This window comes from Leucopleurus acutus (genome assembly GCF_964270905.1).
Source record: "Leucopleurus acutus genome assembly, chromosome: 2".
NCBI lineage: Eukaryota > Metazoa > Chordata > Mammalia > Artiodactyla > Delphinidae > Leucopleurus > Leucopleurus acutus.
In genome coordinates this window covers 118,874,127-118,893,770 of record NC_139143.1, presented here as the reverse complement: position 1 = coordinate 118,893,770, position 19,644 = coordinate 118,874,127, and the positions used below count along the sequence as shown (strand labels likewise).

The 19,644-nt window shown below is 39.2% G+C and overlaps 1 protein-coding gene across 2 annotated transcripts in view; it reads right to left on the bottom strand.

The window, feature by feature from the left end:
• Nucleotides 1–204: 204 nt before the first annotated feature.
• The window catches only part of MCOLN3 (mucolipin TRP cation channel 3), a gene marked incomplete at both ends in the record, with an annotated part of 31,985 nt that continues 12,545 nt past the window's right edge, over nt 205–19,644 (bottom strand). For both annotated transcript variants that reach the window (XM_082861963.1, XM_082861964.1), the window contains 10 exons: nt 205–339; nt 2,036–2,242; nt 3,145–3,267; nt 3,376–3,477; nt 6,626–6,775; nt 6,859–6,971; nt 10,068–10,167; nt 15,665–15,761; nt 15,838–15,919; nt 17,062–17,215. In XM_082861963.1, coding sequence (XP_082718089.1) covers nt 205–339; nt 2,036–2,242; nt 3,145–3,267; nt 3,376–3,477; nt 6,626–6,775; nt 6,859–6,971; nt 10,068–10,167; nt 15,665–15,761; nt 15,838–15,919; nt 17,062–17,215 — 1,263 coding nt within the window. The remainder of the gene's footprint in view (nt 340–2,035; nt 2,243–3,144; nt 3,268–3,375; nt 3,478–6,625; nt 6,776–6,858; nt 6,972–10,067; nt 10,168–15,664; nt 15,762–15,837; nt 15,920–17,061; nt 17,216–19,644) is intronic.

The following is a 19,644-nucleotide window of genomic DNA, read 5'->3' as shown; positions in this document are numbered from 1 at the left end:
AAAAAAAAAATAAGCCCAGCCTAAAGCTGCAAAGACATTAAATATTGCTTTAAAATATAAACACAGTTCTTGATGAATTACAGCCATCAATTTGCTCAAAATAATAGTCTTCAAACATACTACATCTGATCTTAAAATATCCATTTTGTCTCCCAACTCAGCTACACATTATAGTTCCCTCCAGGGCATAGATTAGCCTAATAGCTACTTTTTACAACAGCAGAATATAGATACTGCAGGCTCTTCTTCTAATCTGTACTTTCCAGAATTGGGCAGATCTTTGCACTCTGATATAAATACACGAAGTTCAGTCTCAGGGAAGCCATCTTGTTGGTAATGCTATACAGAAGAATAAAAAAAAAAAAAGTTTTCATTAATAAGTCCCCTGAAAACAGCTTTATTTCAAATTCAAAGTGGATCATTTAGCTACACAGGTGGGGATTTTTCTAAAGGGATAGTTTACTTGCTTCCAAGTATTTTCGTGGGGATGTAGCCTCTAGAGCCAGTCTTAGGTTTGGCTAAGGAAAAGTGGGTCTAGGATCCTGCAGTGCCCTGCTCTCTTTTGTGGGTCTGATTCAACCCCAGATGGGCATGTTGAATCTGAGAGCTCCTTCCAGGTAAAATCCAGCCTGCACACCCTTATGGAGTCTGTCTTCCAGACAGACAGATTTATTTAAAGGCCTAATATTTATATCAGTTTGGGAGTCTAAGATCTCTAGAATGGGCCCTGACCAGCAAGGATCAGAAAGGACTCGCCCATCTGACAAGTGCTCTGAGACCATGGAAGCAGGTTAACATCTAAACTACGAGTTTTAGGCTTGGGTCATCCAGAGCTGTCAACTCATGTTATTCTTTGAGACCTCAGATGTCACCCTCTAATAGTATATATATATAGCTCTCTGCATGCAGAGTTGAAGGTAGTGAATTTTTAGAGCACCATGGAAAGGGATTTGTACAGGTACAACTACCTTCTTTCCCAGTCTCCTTGGTGACTCTAAGCAAGTCTGCCAAGCAAGTATTGAGGACAGTCGGTTCCTGACATCTGATTCGGTAATAATGAAGTCAGAACCCTGGCTTCGTGAGCAAGGTATTTGTAATTATCAATTCATAATCCATCAACTCCTGATGGTCTTTCTCCTTACATTCGCATGGCATCATGTTTCATTACCCCTCTCATGCTCAGAAAGAAAAGTCCCCAAGTGGAAGTGTCTATGCCAATAGTATACCTAACAGTATAATGTTATTAGAAATTTAAATACATATGGATATTTATTCTGCCTTTCCATATTTCAAAGGGCTCAAACTGATTTTTAAATATTCAATGTGGAGTGACAATATGAATGATAACAGCTTTTCAAATCATGTTCCTGACTGTGTAACACACACATGGCTCGTACTTGACACATTAATCCCCTGACTGTTCTGGAGACCAGGCCTCTGGGGTAGTCCCATGCAGGGGTTCATTCCAAATGAAGAGGTCAATTTTTCTTTATGAAAAGTGGATTTTAAAAGCTCCCACAAAATTCTGACTGTCTGTTTCACTCACTCAGTATCTACTGATCCTTATAATTCTAATAAACTATTTGAAACCCTGTCTGAAAGAGCACAATTACTCAGAGACAAAACTTTCAACATTCTAGAAATTCTATTTCTCTTTCATTTCTGTTTTTAGTATCTAAAATTGAGATCCTTCTTCTCTACCCTGAAGAAATTACCATTCCATTGATCCCCTCCCCCTCAGGTACTGTTTTTTTTTTTTTTTTTTTTTTTGCGTTACGCGGGCCTCTCACTGTTGTGGCCTCTTCCGTCGCGGAGCACAGGCTCCGGACGCGCAGGCTCAGCGGCCATGGCTCACGGGCCCAGCCGCTCCGCGGCATGTGGGATCTTCCCAGACCGGGGCACGAACCCGTGTCCCCTGCATCGGCAGGCAGACTCTCAACCGGGGCGCCACCAGGGAAGCCCCAGGTACTGTATTTTATTGCCACTCTGCAAGTTCTAGGAAAATGCTGCTCCTCCTTGTTCTTGATGAACCTACCTTAATTGTTTCATACGTATCAGTGATCAGTGCAATAAAAAGACTTAAAATCATGTATATAAAGAGGCTGATGAATGAGTAGAGGTAAATCCTGCTAAAGAGCCAGACCAAGTAACTCTTCTGCTGCATGTTTGCAAATGTGGCAAACATATCATCTCCATTTATCAGCGAGAAAAGGCACTCAGAGACCATGTTCAGAGAACGGAACTGGAAAAACAAAAAAGAAAAGTTCACTTTACTAGGTGTTCCTTCCCATTGGAGACTTTGATCATGACACCATATTAAAAATAGTGGGACTAGATATCTCAAGTTACCCCTTCAAACAAATAACCTGGGGTAACCACAAGCATTTTTTTTTAACAAGAGAAAATCACACCAAAGTTTGATAACATGTACACATTGGAGACACCCAGGAAAATGAAGTCATTCCTCCAGGCATTTGTCTTGTGATGTACGTAACATGTACATGCCTACTGTTTTTCTTGGAACAAGCAGCTCCTTCAGACGCTCCTCTTAATAGGAGCAGCCTGAACTGAAGATAGGAGAGCTGGTCTGCACCTTCAGTGCTTTTCTGAGTCAAGCTTTACCCTCCCATTTACCTTGGTAGAAAGAGATCCTTGAAATGCTTCTGTGAGAAACACAGGTCCCAACCATGCATACTCATGCTTCTCATTTTAAAGTTCATGCCATTTAAGAGGATGGCATTACACTCAAGACTATAACTCTGGTGAACAAAATATTCAATATTTCTTCAAGTTTCTCCCTATACTACTTTTTAAAATAAAGTCAAATTTCAATAAGACTTAACTAAATAGCCCACTCTAGTATATATCGATGAATCTGATTGGCAAGTTTGACTTCGCTGATGGTAAGAAAGACTTAATTATCTGACATATTCCACAAAAGGAGTTGAGGCAGTCAAGTGAATCAGTTATCCTCTCAAGGTGGTCTTACCTTACCAATTTATAAACTTGGCAATAGGTACATTACCTACAACATTTTAAGGCTGAGCCACAAAGTAAAAGGAGCTTATTTTAAAAGGATAACAAGCCACTGGCACTACTCTGAGAGCTTAATAACAACAAGAAAAAAAAATTGTTTATCAGTACCTTATCATGGTAAGGCCCCAGCACAATCCATCCACAGAAGCAATAGCCTAAATAAATCATAGCTGCACAGCAGCAGAACCTGATGACGTTGGGCAGTGCTGCCTGAAGGGTGAGAATTAGGAGCTGGGAAAGTAAGAGACATCATTAGAATCCCTCTGTCCTTTAGACAAAGCAGTGCAATAACTTTGAAAGAGAAATACCAGCAGCTTGGAGAACCGTGGAATTCCTTACATTGTATTTCTGAAAGAAACCAAGGTATCGGATGACTCCTAGCCACACGAGCATGGTAGAGGTACCAAGAAGTATGCTACAGACATCATAACTTGTCAGACTCTAAAACAGAGTGGAAAAAATAACCAGTTATGTAGCAGAAATTCATTTGGGGCAAAAATTATTTGTTGAGTAGCAATGAGTCGGCACTGTTCTAGATGCTAAGGACAAAGCAGTGAACAAACAAAATTCCCTGCCCTCGTGAAGTTTATATGTTAGTGTGGAGAGAGAGATGATAGAAATACATTAGCAAAACCCTCAGTACATTAGCTGATGGTAAGTGCTGAGGAGACAATTCAGGGGAGGGGATAAGGGAAGGCTGTATGTTGCATTTCAAATAGCATGGACTGATCACTGAACAGGTGGCCTTTGAGTAAAGACATGAAGGGAGTGAGGGAGCAAGCCAAGCAAAAATCTTGTGGAAGATTTCCAGGCACAGGGACCTGTAAGGGCAGAGGCCCCAAAGCAGGAGGGCGCCTCGCAAGATAGTGAGTCTGGCTGGAGTGAGCTATGGGGGAGAGTGTGCAGTCACAGAGGTGAGAGGGCAGGTAGTTTAGGGCCTCACGAGCGTAATTTAAAAACTTTATCTTTTATTCTGAATAGACTGGGGAGATTGAGGCTCTGAACAGGAGTGATATGTTGGGAGCAGATTGTTGGAAGAGTGAGACGGTTACTGCAATAATGCAGATGAGAGCTGACAGTGCCTTGGACCAGGATGGCAACAGTGAAGGTGATGAGGTGATTTTTTTAAGGGAGACAAATAGGATTTCCTCTTGGATGAGATATGGAGGAGAGGGGATTAGTGAAAGAGAGGAGTTGAGGATGAATCTATGGCTTTCGTCTTGAGCAACGGAAAAGAGTTGCCATTAACTGAACTTAGAAAGGCCATGGAGAAGCAGGTTTGGACTGTGGAGGTGGAGATTTCAGGAGTTCTGTTTCAGGTATGTTAAATTTGTGAGGCCAGGTAGACATCCAAGTGAAGATGTGGAATAGACAGTTGGATATTTGAGACTGGAGTTCAGGGAATAATTCCAAGCTGGAGATAGAGATTTGAAAATCACTGGAAAATAGACATTATTTAACACAATGGGACAGGATGAGATCACCAAGACAGTGGCAGAAAAAGAAGGTGTCCAAGCACCGTGCCTTGAAATACTGTCACTTTCATAGGTTGGTGAGATGAGTAGGAACCAACAATGGAAAGTCAGAAGACCAGCCAGTGATTTAGGAGGAAAACCAGGTAAGTGACAGCCAGTGAAAAAGTTCATCAACAAAGAGGGCGTGCTTGCAGTGCTAAAAGCTGCTGATTGGTCAAAGTGAGGATAAGTAATTGATTATTGAATGTAGCAACACGAGAGGTCATTGGAACATTGCCCTGGAGTGGCAGGGCAGCCTGACTGGAACAGATACAAGAGGGAATGGGAAGCGCAGAGTCAGAAACAGGATTAAATACCCTTTTGAGGTATTTTGCTGTATAAAGGGAAGCAGAGAAATGGGGAAGTAGCTGCAGGGAGAATAGGTTGAGATTTTGCCTTTTTAGAAAGGAGAAAAAAAAAAAACATGCTGATGGAAATGTCATGGTAGAGAATGAGAAATTGAGGATGCATGAGAAAAGGAGGAAGAATAGATGGACCCATGCCCTGGAGTAAGCAAGCAGGGACGGCATCTGAAAGGCAGGAGGTGGAGAAGTTGGCCTTGGATAGTAACCTAAATAATATATCTACAGTAGCAGAGAAAAAGCAAAGCATATGGGCACTGATGCTGGCAGGTATATAAGTGAAGTGGGAATTTGTGGAATTCCTATTTTGTTTCCATTATTTTGTGAAATAGGAAGTGAGGTCATCAGCTGAGAGTGAGGATGGGGCAGGGAGTATTACAAGCTTCAAAAGAGAAGAAATATGAAATGATCAGCTAGAAGACAGGGGAAATGAATAGCTTAGAAAAATCCAGAAAGATTGTTGGACACCATTAAAGGCTCATTGAAGTTAATGGTAGGTGAGGTTGGTAAAAATAAAGATTTGCTGCAAATCTCCCCCTACTCCTCCTTTTTTGGTCCCTACAGTTAAACATCTATTCTAATAATATATACTACATTGACATATAGTGACAGCTGCTCCATGGCCTCCTAAACCCATTCTCTCTTTCTGAGGTACATGCCTGGGCTATCTCCCCCAGTTCCCTTGCCGTTAGATGTGACTAAATTCTATCCAGTAGGACTGAACAGAAATGAAGGCTGCCATTCTGAGCCAGGTTATAAGACTGTGAGAGACCTACTACCATACCAGGTTTTCCCTTCCATGGGTTGCAATCTGTTTGTGAGGCAACCCAGCATCAATCATGCAGTCTGGGTGAGCCCTTAATGGTCGGCAGAGAAAATGATGGGACAAACTTGGATTCCTGAATGGTGTGGAGCTGAGCAACTTGCCAGCACGTAAAATCCACCCTGACTATTACATGAGGGAGAAATAAACTCCTGTCTTAACTGAGCCATTGCATTTGGGGTCTCTGCCCAGGAATCTGAACCATAAGAGGCTCCCCACGGATCATACTCATATTTAGTTGTAGTCAGGCTAGAAAAATATAAATTTGAACAAGGTTAGTTTGAACAGTATTCGTTTTGTTTTGTCTTGTTTTTGATTTTTGTTTTGGGGGAGGGTTGATATCCAGGCTGGATTAGTCCTAACTTAAAATGGAAAACCTTGTAGTACATAAATAGGAAAAGTAGGAAAATGGGAATATTCTCCATTTAAATGGACAAAGGGAACAACTGCAAGGACTCACACAATAGTAGTTTGGCCTCACTTCCCTCCACCTACCCCCAGCCGACTCTTTTTGTTGAAGATTCTGGTATTTCTTGTAAGAACAACAAAAAACACCTTTTACTTTAGTTACCTTGGAGTGTGTATGGCTTTTGGTGTGTGTAAGAATTCACAGGCCCCACCCCCAGAGTTCACATTCAGTAGGTCTAACGTGGGGTATTTACCAACTACCCAAATGATCCTGATGCAGAGGACTGTGAATCACACTTTGGAAAACTCAGCCTAAAAGATTTCTGGACTAGATTTTTACAAGTTACTGTTATTTCAGGTTTACTCAATAAAATGTTTGAAAGAAATAATTTACTCTGTGAATTCTTAACGTTTTGGAAAAAATAAATGATCGTTCATGCAAATCTGATACTAACAATGACATAAATAGGAAAAAATTTTACCTTAGCTTGGATTTCCATTTTCAGAATTGATCCAGTAATGGTTAATATGTCACTAATAATAATCATAATATACCATCCATTGACGAATTCCATTCGATCAGAAACAGAAACTTCCTTCTTATAATGGAGGAGGAAAAAATTGACAAATTCCTTTCGGGAAAAGAAGGGAGGCACAGTGAATTTCTCTATCAATCAAAATGTCCATCACATTCCTAGAAAGCAGAGATCCCTACCTGCTGAAGCTGAAGTCCTTTCACCACAGATCGAACACACAGGATTAACGAAGCCAGGCATATCAGAATAACAAAGGCATCAAAGATCATCATGTAATGAGTGTTCTTCTGAACTGGAAGGAAAGTGGATTACCTGCTTATGCAGTGCAACATTAATATGGTGACATATACTTCTTATTTTTCTTTTCATTTTTAGCCTCATTTATTTTAACGGCTGCATTGCATACTTCAGTATAGATGTACAATACTGTATTTGTAAAGACACTTGGATTGGAATCTGGTTTTCCCTGCTACAAACCATTCTCCAGGTCCTCTTTGTGCACAGGTGCAAGTGATCCTTTAGGTGGATGAATATCCAAAGATGGAACTGTTGGGGTAAGGCATATGCATCTTTCTAAAAGAAGATCTAAGAAATTGCTCTCCAAAAAGATCATGAAAGTTTACATACCTACACATACCTCCACATCTGCTCCATATTCTTTAATTTTTGCCAGTTAAAAGAGCAAATGATTTGAAATGCCGTCTTTACCATGTATCACATGGCCGTTTGTATTCAAGTACCATATCTTACCCTTCTGACGTTTTCGTGTGTTATAACGCCTAAGAAAAATACCTCTCATTACTCTTTCCTAGAATTTCTGCTGGCTAGTCTTGCTTGTTATATTTCCATATATTCTTCAGGGTCAGATTGTCAAATTCCAATAAAAATCCTACAGGTAATTTTGGGGGGGATTTTATAGATTAATTTACATTACATTAATTAATTTATAGATTAATTTAGGAAGACTTGACATATTCATCATGTTGAATCACTTGTCCAAAAACATAGTGTCCCTTTTAATTGATTCAAGTCTTTCTGCATCCTTCAGAAGCATTTTCAAGTTTTATACGGATCCTTCACACTCATGTTTAGAATAATTTAAATAATTCAAGCATTCTTTGCACAAAGACAACAAAGAGAATAGGCTCTGATACAGATTCTTCCATGAGTATTTAAAGACTAAAAGTCCTTCTTTTAAAAATCATCACAACCATCCATCAAAGATCTTTATTTATCAACTTGTAGTCTTTTGTTCTTAATACCGTTAGGGTTCCTGCATATCCTATTTAAATATACTTATCTAGGTATAAAATACTTATTAAGCATCAGGTGTGTTTCTACATGTTGAGAGTATAATGGGTGAACAAGACAGACGAAGCCCCTGACCTTGTGGAACTTCTATTCTACTCCAGCGATATAAGAGAAAAAAGTGAAAAAGTAAATGAACTAATTATTTTCTGAGAGGAGTAAGAGATATGAATAAAGTAAATCCAAATAGCTAACATGTACTGAGTGCATTTCCTGCTGGGCATAGTTCTAAGAATTTTATAGGTTTTAACTCACTTGCACCTCACAGCAACACCCACGAGGTAGATGTGATTATCCCACTTTGCAGGTGAGAACTGAAGCACAGAGAGGTCACAGAACTTGCCCAAGGTTCCACGGCCAGTAAGTGGCAAAGTCAGGATTCAAACCTTTGCAGTCTGTCTCCAGCATCCATCACTCTGTGTTAGTGGCTCTTAGCATCCCTTGGGAACTTGTTAGGAATGCACATTCTCCTGCCTTACCCTAGACCCAGTGAATCAGAAACTGTGTTTTCCTAAGCTCTCTAGGTAACACTAAATTTTGACCACCATTGCTGAGGGAGCTTTGGGTGGGGGAATGGGGAAAAGAAAGGTTCACTTATACTGCACAATGAAGGAAGGCCTCACCAAAGAGGCAGTGGGTTTTAGTTGAGACCTGAGTGACAAGGCAGAGCCACCCATGCAGAGATTCTGGGAATCAGTCCTCCCAGCATGAGCAGAGCCAGGTGAAGAGAGGTGGGCAGAGGGCTGGCCGTCACATGCTCTCTTACAGAGCATGTCTTTACTTAACAAGTTGTACTGCTCTATGCTGATAGAAAGAACTCAAGACTATTCTGAAATGAAGCATCCCGTAATTTTGTCAAGAGGCATCTAATTGTCACACGAAGGACTAAATCTACTTCAGAAAAACTTAAAATTCAAGAAACAAACATTTGAGAGAAAGCCTATGTTCCAGGCACCTTCATATGCTCTCATTTTCCCTATTCTCAAGTTTGTGGAGAAGTATTACAATGTTTACAGATGACAAAACAGGCTTGTGTTTCAAACAAACAACTTTGTGATTGAAATAAAAGTTTGTGATTCAAGATCTTCATATATTTGAAGTTACCTATTAGTGAAAAGAATGAAGAAATTTTATTTTATTTTATTTACTCATACTATCTCATTACTACATCTGAACTTCGTGAATCCATTAGTAGGAAACCCTAAAGCAATTATTATACAAGTATGGTCTGAATAAGGATTCCCTGCACATTCCTGGGTCTCACCCCCAGATCTACAGACTGTCTTGTATGAAGCTGGAGAAACTGCATCTTAGCAGGTACTTAGAATGATGCTTCTTTTCAATAGAATCTGAGACCCTCTGACCTAATCATTAAAATCTAGCACAACACACCACCACATATCAATATAAGGGACTAGGAAATTAGATCAATTCTTCCCAGTCAGTTTTATCCAGTTCAGCTCCAAAATTCTCAGTGATATTCAGTTTATACCTGAGTTTGTGTCCATATTTCTAGGAATGCACCCTTTCCTTATTTCGTCTACTTTTTTGACCTAGATAGAAGATAATTATAAGGTGTGGGATACTTCAGGGTCAAATTTTACCTGACTTCTCCCTGGCTGTATGACCCCATACACACCAAAATTCACTGAGCCTTAGTTTCTTCATCTGTAAAGATAGGGATGTTACCTACCTCAAAGATATTTTAAAATATTGAAGTGAGGAAGATGTAGGTGGAAGTATTATACTTATGCAATAAGCACTCGATAAATATTGGTTTGAGTATATGTGATTTTCTTTTTGCTGGGGGGATTATAAGCATTTTTTTCTTTTTGGTAAGGAATAGGCCAGTGAGGGCACATGGAGAAGGCAGGAAAAGCCATTGTGATTACTAATAACTTGGGAATTACTTGGAACATCAGACAACTACAATGAATTGATCTACTTGCAGAGAATTAGGGACTTGGGTATGGTCCAATTCTTTCATTTAATGTTCCACACATCCTTGGGACAAGTAATTTAATAGCCATTTAATATTATTTAATAACCATCTTTAAAACTAGTAAAATTCATCACTTACTTGATCCAGATACGTGCCAGTCTTTACATTCTCTGATGGAAATGTCATTATCTAAACTTATCTTAATTCTTCCACTGTGGGCTTTGTTGTCAAATGTTATCTGTGAAGAACAGGAAAAGGGTAAAAAACATGCCTATAGCTTTTCTTTTTTCTTTTTTTTTTTGCGGTACGCGGGCCTCTCACTGTTGTGGCCTCTCCCGTTGCGGAGCACAGGCTCCGGGCGCGCAGGCTCAGCGGCCATGGCTCACGGGCCCAGCCGCTCTGTGGCATGTGGGATCTTCCCGGACCAGGGCACGAACCCGTGTCCCCTGCATCGGCAGGCGGACTCTCAACCACTGCGCCACCAGGGAAGCCCATACCTATAGTTTTTAAAGCCAAGATGCCTCTATGCATTAATTAGGAAACAATTCTTCCAAAGTTACAGGAGACCCAGACTCTCATCTTTGACCTGTCGCTAACTCTGCTCAACCTTGGGAAGTTCTTTTTATTTCTCTGTGAGCTGAGAAAGTTGAACTAGATCTTCCATAGAGAACATTTAGTCTCTACAATCCTGCTCCCAGGACAGTATTCAAGCCCTGAACCACTTATAAAACAAAAGAATTTCCCCCTCCTTCCCATTCTAAGCACCTCTAGATTCCCTCTTACAATGGGCAAGAGCGAGTACAAGTATGTTTCCTCCGCCTTCCAGCCGGGCCTCAGCTAGGGATAGATTTTTAATGTTGTTGTAATTCTTACTAACACAGATGCTCATTATTTCTGTCTTGAAACATTTCAAATGGAGCTTTTTTGATTTTCCTTCTAGGACCAGATTTCTTTATCACTATAGAACCATATGTATTACAAAAGGTGTGGTCACAGGGAACCAACAGCATGTCTGGCTTCAACGATAACCATTTTGGGACACCAGGCACCAAAGCCATGCCAGAACACCTTTCATAGTTCTTCCATTGTCTTCCCCTTCTAGCTCCTCCCACTTTCCCCTTGCATACACCAAGAAGGCAAGCTAAGGAAATTAGTCTGGTTTGGGGGTTTTGTTTTTGTTTTTGCTGCCTCTTCTCTCAAGTCCTAAAGAAAAAGAAAAGTTCTTTTAAAGTCTGTCATTTAAATGAGTTTTATTGAAAATCTTCATGTGCGGTAATCAGATACCATTTCAAATAAACTTAATAAGTTTAGTTACTCTGTTTCTCCTCATGTTGGACTGTAAGTTTCTTCCCTTGACAAGCAACCAAGGACATTGCTAGTGTCTGTCCATCTCCATAGCTGCTGAGGGAACCAGCCCACAGCCTCACATAAGGAAGATGCTCAGTATTATTTGAATGAGTCAGAAATCCTTGCCAAGGAAAAACCATGCTTTTCCCACAGAAAAAGCTTCAGGGTCTTACAAATAGTAGGTGCTCATTAAATAAATTTTGGCTTAATGTCAATCACATCTAAGTAAGGTTTAGAAGAAGCTGAATTCTTTAAATGAAGAAGAAAAAATACTGAGTGTAATTAACAACAAATTAGATAGTACAGAAAAAAAAGATTGGTGAATTTGAAAACACAGCAATAAAACTATTCAAAATGAAAGAAAGAGAAAAAAAAAGACTGAAAAAGAAAAAGAAAGAGAGCTGTGGGACAACTTGAAGTACCCAAATATACATATTATTGGAATCTCTGAAGAATGGGGGGAAAGAGACAGAAAAATATTTGAAGAAATAACACTGAGTAAATGTCAAATATAATGAAAACTATGTACCCATAGATCCAAGATACTCAATGAACCCCAAATACAAGAAACACGAAGAAAACTACATCAAGACATATCAGAATCAAATTGTTAAAATCAGAGATGAAGAGAAAAATTTTAAAGAAGCCAGAGGGGAGAAAATACATCCCATACAGAAGAACAAAGATGAAGAAGACAGCAGATTTCTTAGCAGTGACAGCAGTTTGTATTGTTTGTATTTTTAGTTTGTAAAAGAGCAACATCTTTAAAGTACTGGGGAAAAAAACAGTCAAACTAGAGCTCTATACCTAGTGAGACTATCCTTAAAAAATGAAGGTGAAATACTTTTTTCAGACATATAGAAGCTGAAAGAACTTATTACCAGCAGATCTGCATTATAAGAAATGTTAAAGGAAGCCCTTCATGCAGAAGGAAAATGATACCAGATGGAAACCTGGAGCTACACAAAGGAATGAAGCATTTGAAATGATAACTACATGGGCAAATATAAAGACTTTTAATTATTTAAGTTGCTTTAAAAGATAACTGACTGTTTAAAGTGAAAATAATCACAATGTATTGTTCCAGTTTATATCTGGAAGTAAATTGTATGACAACAATAACGCAAAGGCCAAGATGGGAGACATGGAAATATACTGTCAGGTTTTTATGCTATACATGTAGTGGTATACCATCACTTGAAGGTAGGCTGTAATAAGTTATATATGTGTACTAGAAACCCTAAAATAATAAAACAAAGAGTTATAGTTAATAAGATAACATATGAGATAGAATGGAATCCTAGAATATACTCAATCCAAAAGAAGGCAGAAAAAGAAGAATCATATTAAAAATCACAGGCAATTTAAATGATGTAATAAGCACCTTAATTAAAAGGTAGAGATTTTTAGGTTGGACAAAAGAAGCAAGACTCAACTATATGCTGCCTAACAAGAAACCAACTTTAAATATGACACAAATAAGTTTAAAAGGGTGGGAAAAGATATGCCATACTAACACTAATCAAAAGAAAGCTGGAATGGCTATATTAACATCAGACAAAGTAAGTTTTTGAGCAAAGAATATGACTAGGGTTAATGAGTGCCACTTCATAATGATAAAAGAGTCAGCTCAAGTGGACACAGAATCCTAGATATTTATACACCTAATAAAGAGCTTCAAAATACAGGATGAAAGAATTTATCAAACTACTATGAATGAATGCTAATGCACTACTTTTACATTATAAATCCAACTGGGCACACACAGGATAGGCTTAATAAACAGCTGTTGAATGAATCAAATATCTACTACATACCATATACTTTGGTAGGTCCTTCATATATGTTATCTTCTATCGCAACAACAATTTTGTCAGGTAGGTAGGCATTAATTCTGTTTTACAAATGAGAAAACTGAGGCTCAAACCAATTAAGTAATTTGCCTAAAGTTACATAGCTACTTACTGGTGAGCTGACATTAAAATCTAGGCTTGTCTGACTCCAAAGACCTTGCATTTTATATCAGGCATGCTGCCCCAGTTCATGTTTACTTACGGCAATGAAGTTGCACTAATGGCTTTTATTATCAAACTACCTGATAGGATATAAGTTCCACCACAGTTCTGGGAGATGCACTGCTAAATCCACACTGCACAGATATAGCTTGGGATAATTCTACAAGAATGGCAAAAATATTACATTTGCATGTGGCTAAAGGCCAAGTTGCTTTTACTGATGTAGTGAGTCATGACAAAGGATCTAGTGTTTTGTTTACTCAATCAACAAATATTTGAGTCACCTACTATGTTCTCTGAGGGATGAAAAGATAAAATGGTTCCTGCCTTCAGGGAGCTTTCAGTCTAGTAGAGTTGATGATAAAGACCTACAAAATTCTAAAACAAAGGAGAAGGTGGTAAGACATACAAAATATAAAAATGAAAACAAAATCTGGGAGTTCAGAACACAGAATGTATTGCTAACTGAGGAATCACAAAAGGGTCCATGAAGGAGCTGTCAGTTGACCAAAGCCTTCAAGGATTATAAGACTTCTGAAAAGTATCATTTTCCATGAGAGACAGAGAGAAAGAGAGAGGCAGACAGACAGACAGAGATACAGATAGAGAAGAGAGAAGACTGTGTATAATAGCTCAATTTTTTAAAAATCAAGTAATTTTGAAAATTCATAACTTGCTGGTTAATATTAAGATCAAAATCTGTAGCCCAAATAAAAACAGTCTTATAGAATTAGTGCTTTTTCTTATTAAGTAATATGCATAATTATTACATCGTCCTATATTCTGAAAATATTTTTAACCTCCATTTCTGAAAACTTGATTTCTTACAGCCAATCAGTTGAGTATCGTGGACATAACTTTTGATATAAACTACTGCTGAAGTAATAGAAATTTGGACCACATGAAGGCAAGCTGTTATCAAATGCTGTCCTGCATATGCCGATACAGCATTGTGTTACTACTGACTCAGATCCCCGTGAAGTGATGAACTCACATGAGGGGCATCTTGTGCTGCCTAGAGAGCATCAAAAGCTCCATCTGCAACTGGAAGACAGAGAACATAGATGTGATAGGGTAGGCTGAAGGCGAGGAAGCTAACCAGAGCATTAGAGGCAGCACAAGGGAGGCACTGTGAGCAAAACCCAAAGGCTACAAACATCCACAGTGAGGAAACTGGGTAGCAAGAACCCTTGGCAATGACCTTAAGCAGACTGCCACTGACTGCTGAGAGCTGACCATACAGAGCCTACAAACCTTTGTTCCTTTTGTATTTGAACACCTACTCTGTGCCAGGCACTGACCTTGGTACTAAAGACACAGCAGTGAACAAGACAAGGTCCCTGCCCTCGGAGAACTTACACTGAGGTACAGAAGACAGATAAATAACAAGTAAACAAGTTAGTACAGTAGCCACCCCTTATCCATAGGAGATATATTCCAAGACCCCTAGTGGATGCCTGGAACCGCAGATAATACCAAACCTTATATACAATGTTTTTTTCCTATACATACATACCTATGATAAAGTTTTAATTTATAAACTAGGCACAGTAAGAGAGTAACAACAATAACTAATAATAAAATAGAACAATTATAACATATACTATAATACAAGTTATGTGAATGTGGTCTCTCTCTCTCTCTCAAAATATCTTGTACAAATTAAATGCCTTTTTCCATCTTAACCACTCACTTATCACACACTTTGGACATAATTTTTGCAGTTTGGGGTGCAACAGCAAAACTAGCATGGATTTCTTCTTCTGTCTTCACAACGTCATGGATAGAAGATTTCTTCTTCCTGTAGATTTAGCAACCTTAGCATACATTTTTTTTCTTTCTTTATTGAGAGCTTTCACTTTTTCACTTAAAGGAATCTTTTAGCATATCAGAATTGCCAGCACCACTACTCTTGCCCTTTGGGGCCATTATTGAGTAAAATAAGGGTTACTTGAACACAAGCACTGTGATACTGGGACAACTAATCTGATAACTGAGACAGCTACTAAGTGACTCATGGGTAGGATACACTGGACCGAAGGATGATTCATATCTGGGGAGGGTCAGAAATTTTTCATTATGCTACTCAGAATGACATGCAATTTAAAATTTATTTCTGGCATTTTCCACTTAATATTTTCAGACTGAGGTTGACCTAGGGTAACTTACCTCAGAAAACAAAACCGCAGATAAGAAGGGACTACTTCATAACCAAATAGAGCTAGCTGAACCAATGCTTCCCCTGTGCACATCCAAGTGGGATGGGAACATCCTATACATTTGATCACCCCTTAATACAAGTAAATAAGTCTGTAACTAGATAAAACTATTTTTCTCTAGATAGGAATCAAATTCAGCCCAGCCCACACTTACAGTCAGAGTAAAGTCGTAACAATCCGGGAGCTCGTGATGACGAATAGTCTGCAGATTAATGGCCTTCAATTTAAACTGCAGATCCACTGTTATGAGTCTAGAAGACAGGAGACTTCAGTGCAGTGAAAACGTATACACACAAACATGAGTTACACTCCCATCTGTTCCCTCACCTGTGAAAGTCCAGCAGTAACTTGAGTTTTTCTTCTAGTGTTCCAATGTGAAAAGGTTCATCTGGTGCCACAAAGAAACATTCTGCCACAGAAAGGAACAAACCATAATATAGCCCCTAAAATAAATACAGAAAACTGCATCTTGAAAGGATCATATGTTTAAAACTAGATATTCAGATTCTGGTATTTTTGTAAATTATGATTTTTAAAGCTAAACATCCATACCACGTGGTTACAGTGATTTATTTGTTTTTAATACGTGACTATAACATTTCTGGAGTGGATGGGGGTAGAGAAAAATCTGAACTCTATCTAACTAGTCTTCTACAGAATGCCATCTTCCTTTCTGTCTTTTTAAGCCTAAACTTTGAGGCCCTTCTTCCTTTTTGTATCCTAAGCATATGTTTGAAGCATCTGTAGCGTCTAAGATAAAATTTTCTATGTTTAAAGGATCTTTTTAAAAAAATATTATGTTGACAATTTTTCCTCAATAAACACTGTTTTAAAAAAGGAAGATAGCATATTAGAAGGTTTTCACTAGTCAGTACTATACCCTTTACTATTCTTCTCAAAGAAAAAGTCCCAGTGGCTATTGTTAAAAGTACTTACTTTTTGACTCGATGACCTAAGTTAATGTTTTAGATACAAACTGCAAATAGAACTTTGCTAATAAGAATAAGCTGTGCTATTCTAAGCTCTGGTTTTCATTCCCTGCCCGGCCCCCCAGGCCCAGCCTACCCCAAAGACACTGAATAGTGAAGTGCTGTTGAGCAGAGTTTTACATACATCAAGAATTTGCAAGCAAACTGTTTTATAAGGACAATATCTGTCTGTTTAACTGGCTTATCCAGCAGAGAGGCTGTGGAATAAAGTGGCTAAGGGCATGGCCTGGGTCAAATTTCAGCACTGCCTCTTACTAGCTCCACCATGAGCAGATCACTTAACCTTCTGAGCCACACTTCAGTCTTCTATAAAACAAGGATAATAATAAACTTGCCTCGTTGGTTTTTGTGGGGGTTTTTGTTTGTTTGTTTGTTTTAAGAATCATGAGTTATAGTGAAGTACCTGACACAACTCTGATAAAGTGCTTACTATGACCTAACAGCACAGGCCAAATCAATGTTTTCAGAGATGAAATTAGTATAAATAAGTATAAATTGATTTATAAATAAGTATAAATCAAGGAGTTAAAAATGGAAGTTCTAGCTTATAGAAGAACATCACCAGTTTCAATTTCTGGATCAATGTCAAAGGTATCATTTCCAGGACAGATGTTTCCTTGCTTGTAGAAGTGCTGACAGATGGCCATGGCTGACTGCTCCGTGCCCTTGTTCTCATAAGCGTGATTCCCAACTGAGATGTTGCGTAGCTGCAAGTACTTCAACCAAAAAGAGAAACAGAAAAAGTGGAACATCCAGACAGGTGGAAGTGAAGCCATGATTCCCCTCCCTCCCTGCCTTTGAAACGGCAGGTTCCCACCTCCTGTCCATGTGGAGACTTGCACGCTAATATGCAGAGTAATTAACATGCTACTGTGCACCAGGACTGCAGAGGTCAAAGAGCACTCTTGAATTAATTAGAGTTCTGGGTTCAGGTCTCATTTCTGTGACCTTGAGCAAGTCATAGACTTTATGAGCTGCTGCTTTCTTATCTGCAAAATTAAAGGCTTAATTTAACCTTAAATAAATTCTCAGGTTCTTTCCTCCTTTAAAGAACTATGTTTAGGAACTGACTTTTACATTTAATGTGAATATAAATTTTATTTATCTTTGAACTATTTACTATAAAGTCAGAGTTCTGCTTTACCATAATATAGGAAATGGGATAAAATTGTTCCAGGGTAACCAGCAAAACTTTGTCTAAAAATAATGTATTTTTTAAATCTTTATCTTTGTAAGAACACAGCTTGGTCACTTTTATAGCAATTTTCTCTTACCGAAAGCCCTCCCATGGCTTCTTCTCTCTCAGAATAAACTTCACAGCTCTTTTCCAGGGCCTGTTAAGCCCTGAGAGACCTATAGCCTTATCCCTGGCCCTTCCCTTACTCCTTTGCACACTTGCCTTAAACATACTAAATGTTTTCTAGCCTCTAGGGCCTTTGCTGTTGTCACTCCTTCAACCTGAAATATTCTTCCCCAGACTTCAAGTCCCCAGAGAGGTCTTTTCTGACCATCCTGAGTCCATTGTTAATATTTTATGCCACTTAATTTTTTTTTTCATAGCACTCATCACTGTTGGAAATCAACTGATTTTGGCTAAACTTGTTTAAAATCCATCTCCTCCATTAGAATGTAAGTTCCACAGGGCAAGGAGTTTATCAAGTCCACTGCTCTAACCCCAGCACTTAGAACGGTATTGTAGGCAGATAGGGTAGGGGAGGTCCCTGGAGAAAGAGAACAGGCATGGCTTTCTTGATATAAGAGAAGCCATTTTTTGGCCTAAGCCTTTTTGTGATCGAATGTTGGTCCTTGAACAGGTCTCAGTAATTAATAATATTAAGGGAACAATAGAATGCAGAAACAGGCAAGAGAAGTAACAACAGCAAAGATAATACATCAATTGTAAAGATTCCCAGTTCTGTTTCCATGGTAAAGATTAGCCCAAAACACTTAACTGCCAGGTCAACTGAAATCTAAGGGATGATGATGTTAACCTTTTCTGACCCTCGTGACTTCAATCAACTAAAACTTGGACTCTGTTGACCGCCCAAGCTCCTTCATGATTATACACGTACCCTTAGCTTAAAACTTCCCCAATTTTGCTGTTTGAGGAGACACTGCTTTGGGAAAGATCCCTGGTGTTCTCCTTACTTGCTGCAAGTAATAAATCCTTCCTTCTCCTGACCTTTGGCTCGGTTGTGTCTTTTGGTGTGACATCCACCAAGAGGCAAACCCAGTTTTCAGGTAACAGTATGAGACACAGTCAAATTAACAGTGAGGTGAAAATCACTATAACATGATAGTGCAGGGGTCCCCAACCCCCGGTCCGCAACCTGTTAGGAATCAGGCTGCACAGCAGGAGGTGAGCAGGAAGTGAGCAAAGCTTCATCTGCCGCTCCCCATTGCTCCCATTACCGCCCGAACCATCCCCAACGCCACCGGTCTGTAGAAAAACTGTCTTCCAAGAAACCGGTCCCTGGTGCCGAAAAGGTTAGGGACCGCTGTGATAGTGGATCTTTGTTCGCTAGAGCTAATCTATGCACACCAAGATGGTAAGTTCCTAGGATACGATTTGTGATTATGGCACCAACCTTTCTGCTAGCATTGGGATTGGGAAAATGAGCCAGAAATCTACAGTGATATAATTAAGCTGCATCACTCATTAAACAGCATTATGTCCTACATATAGGGGGAAATAGTATAACGCTGGAGATATTCAGTTTTGAGCTGTTTGTTTTCCATACAAGGAAATAAGTGTCTTAAATCTTTATAAAGTTACTCTGAGCCAAACTGGTAGTTTTACATCGGGGTGTCGGGGAGTAAGAGGTAAACAGTACATTAAATGAAAAAAGACGTAAAAGATATTGAATGTGGTAAAGTACCAGGGTGCCTGGAATAGGGGATGTGTACTGGGAGGTAAAGCCAGAAAGGCAAGCAGGGGTCATGAAGCAGTCGCACCTACATGGGGCCCTGTAGCCCTTCTGAGCACCCGCTCCTTGTGAGGCAGTCCCCACAGGACTTACTTAAAGATCTGAACCTCCTACCTTAGAAACTTGTGTCTTAAACCTTGTAAGACCTTGAGACACAAAAGAGCCAAAGTGCAGGACTTCAGGTACATGCTAACGTTATAAGTGATGCTACGGCCAGA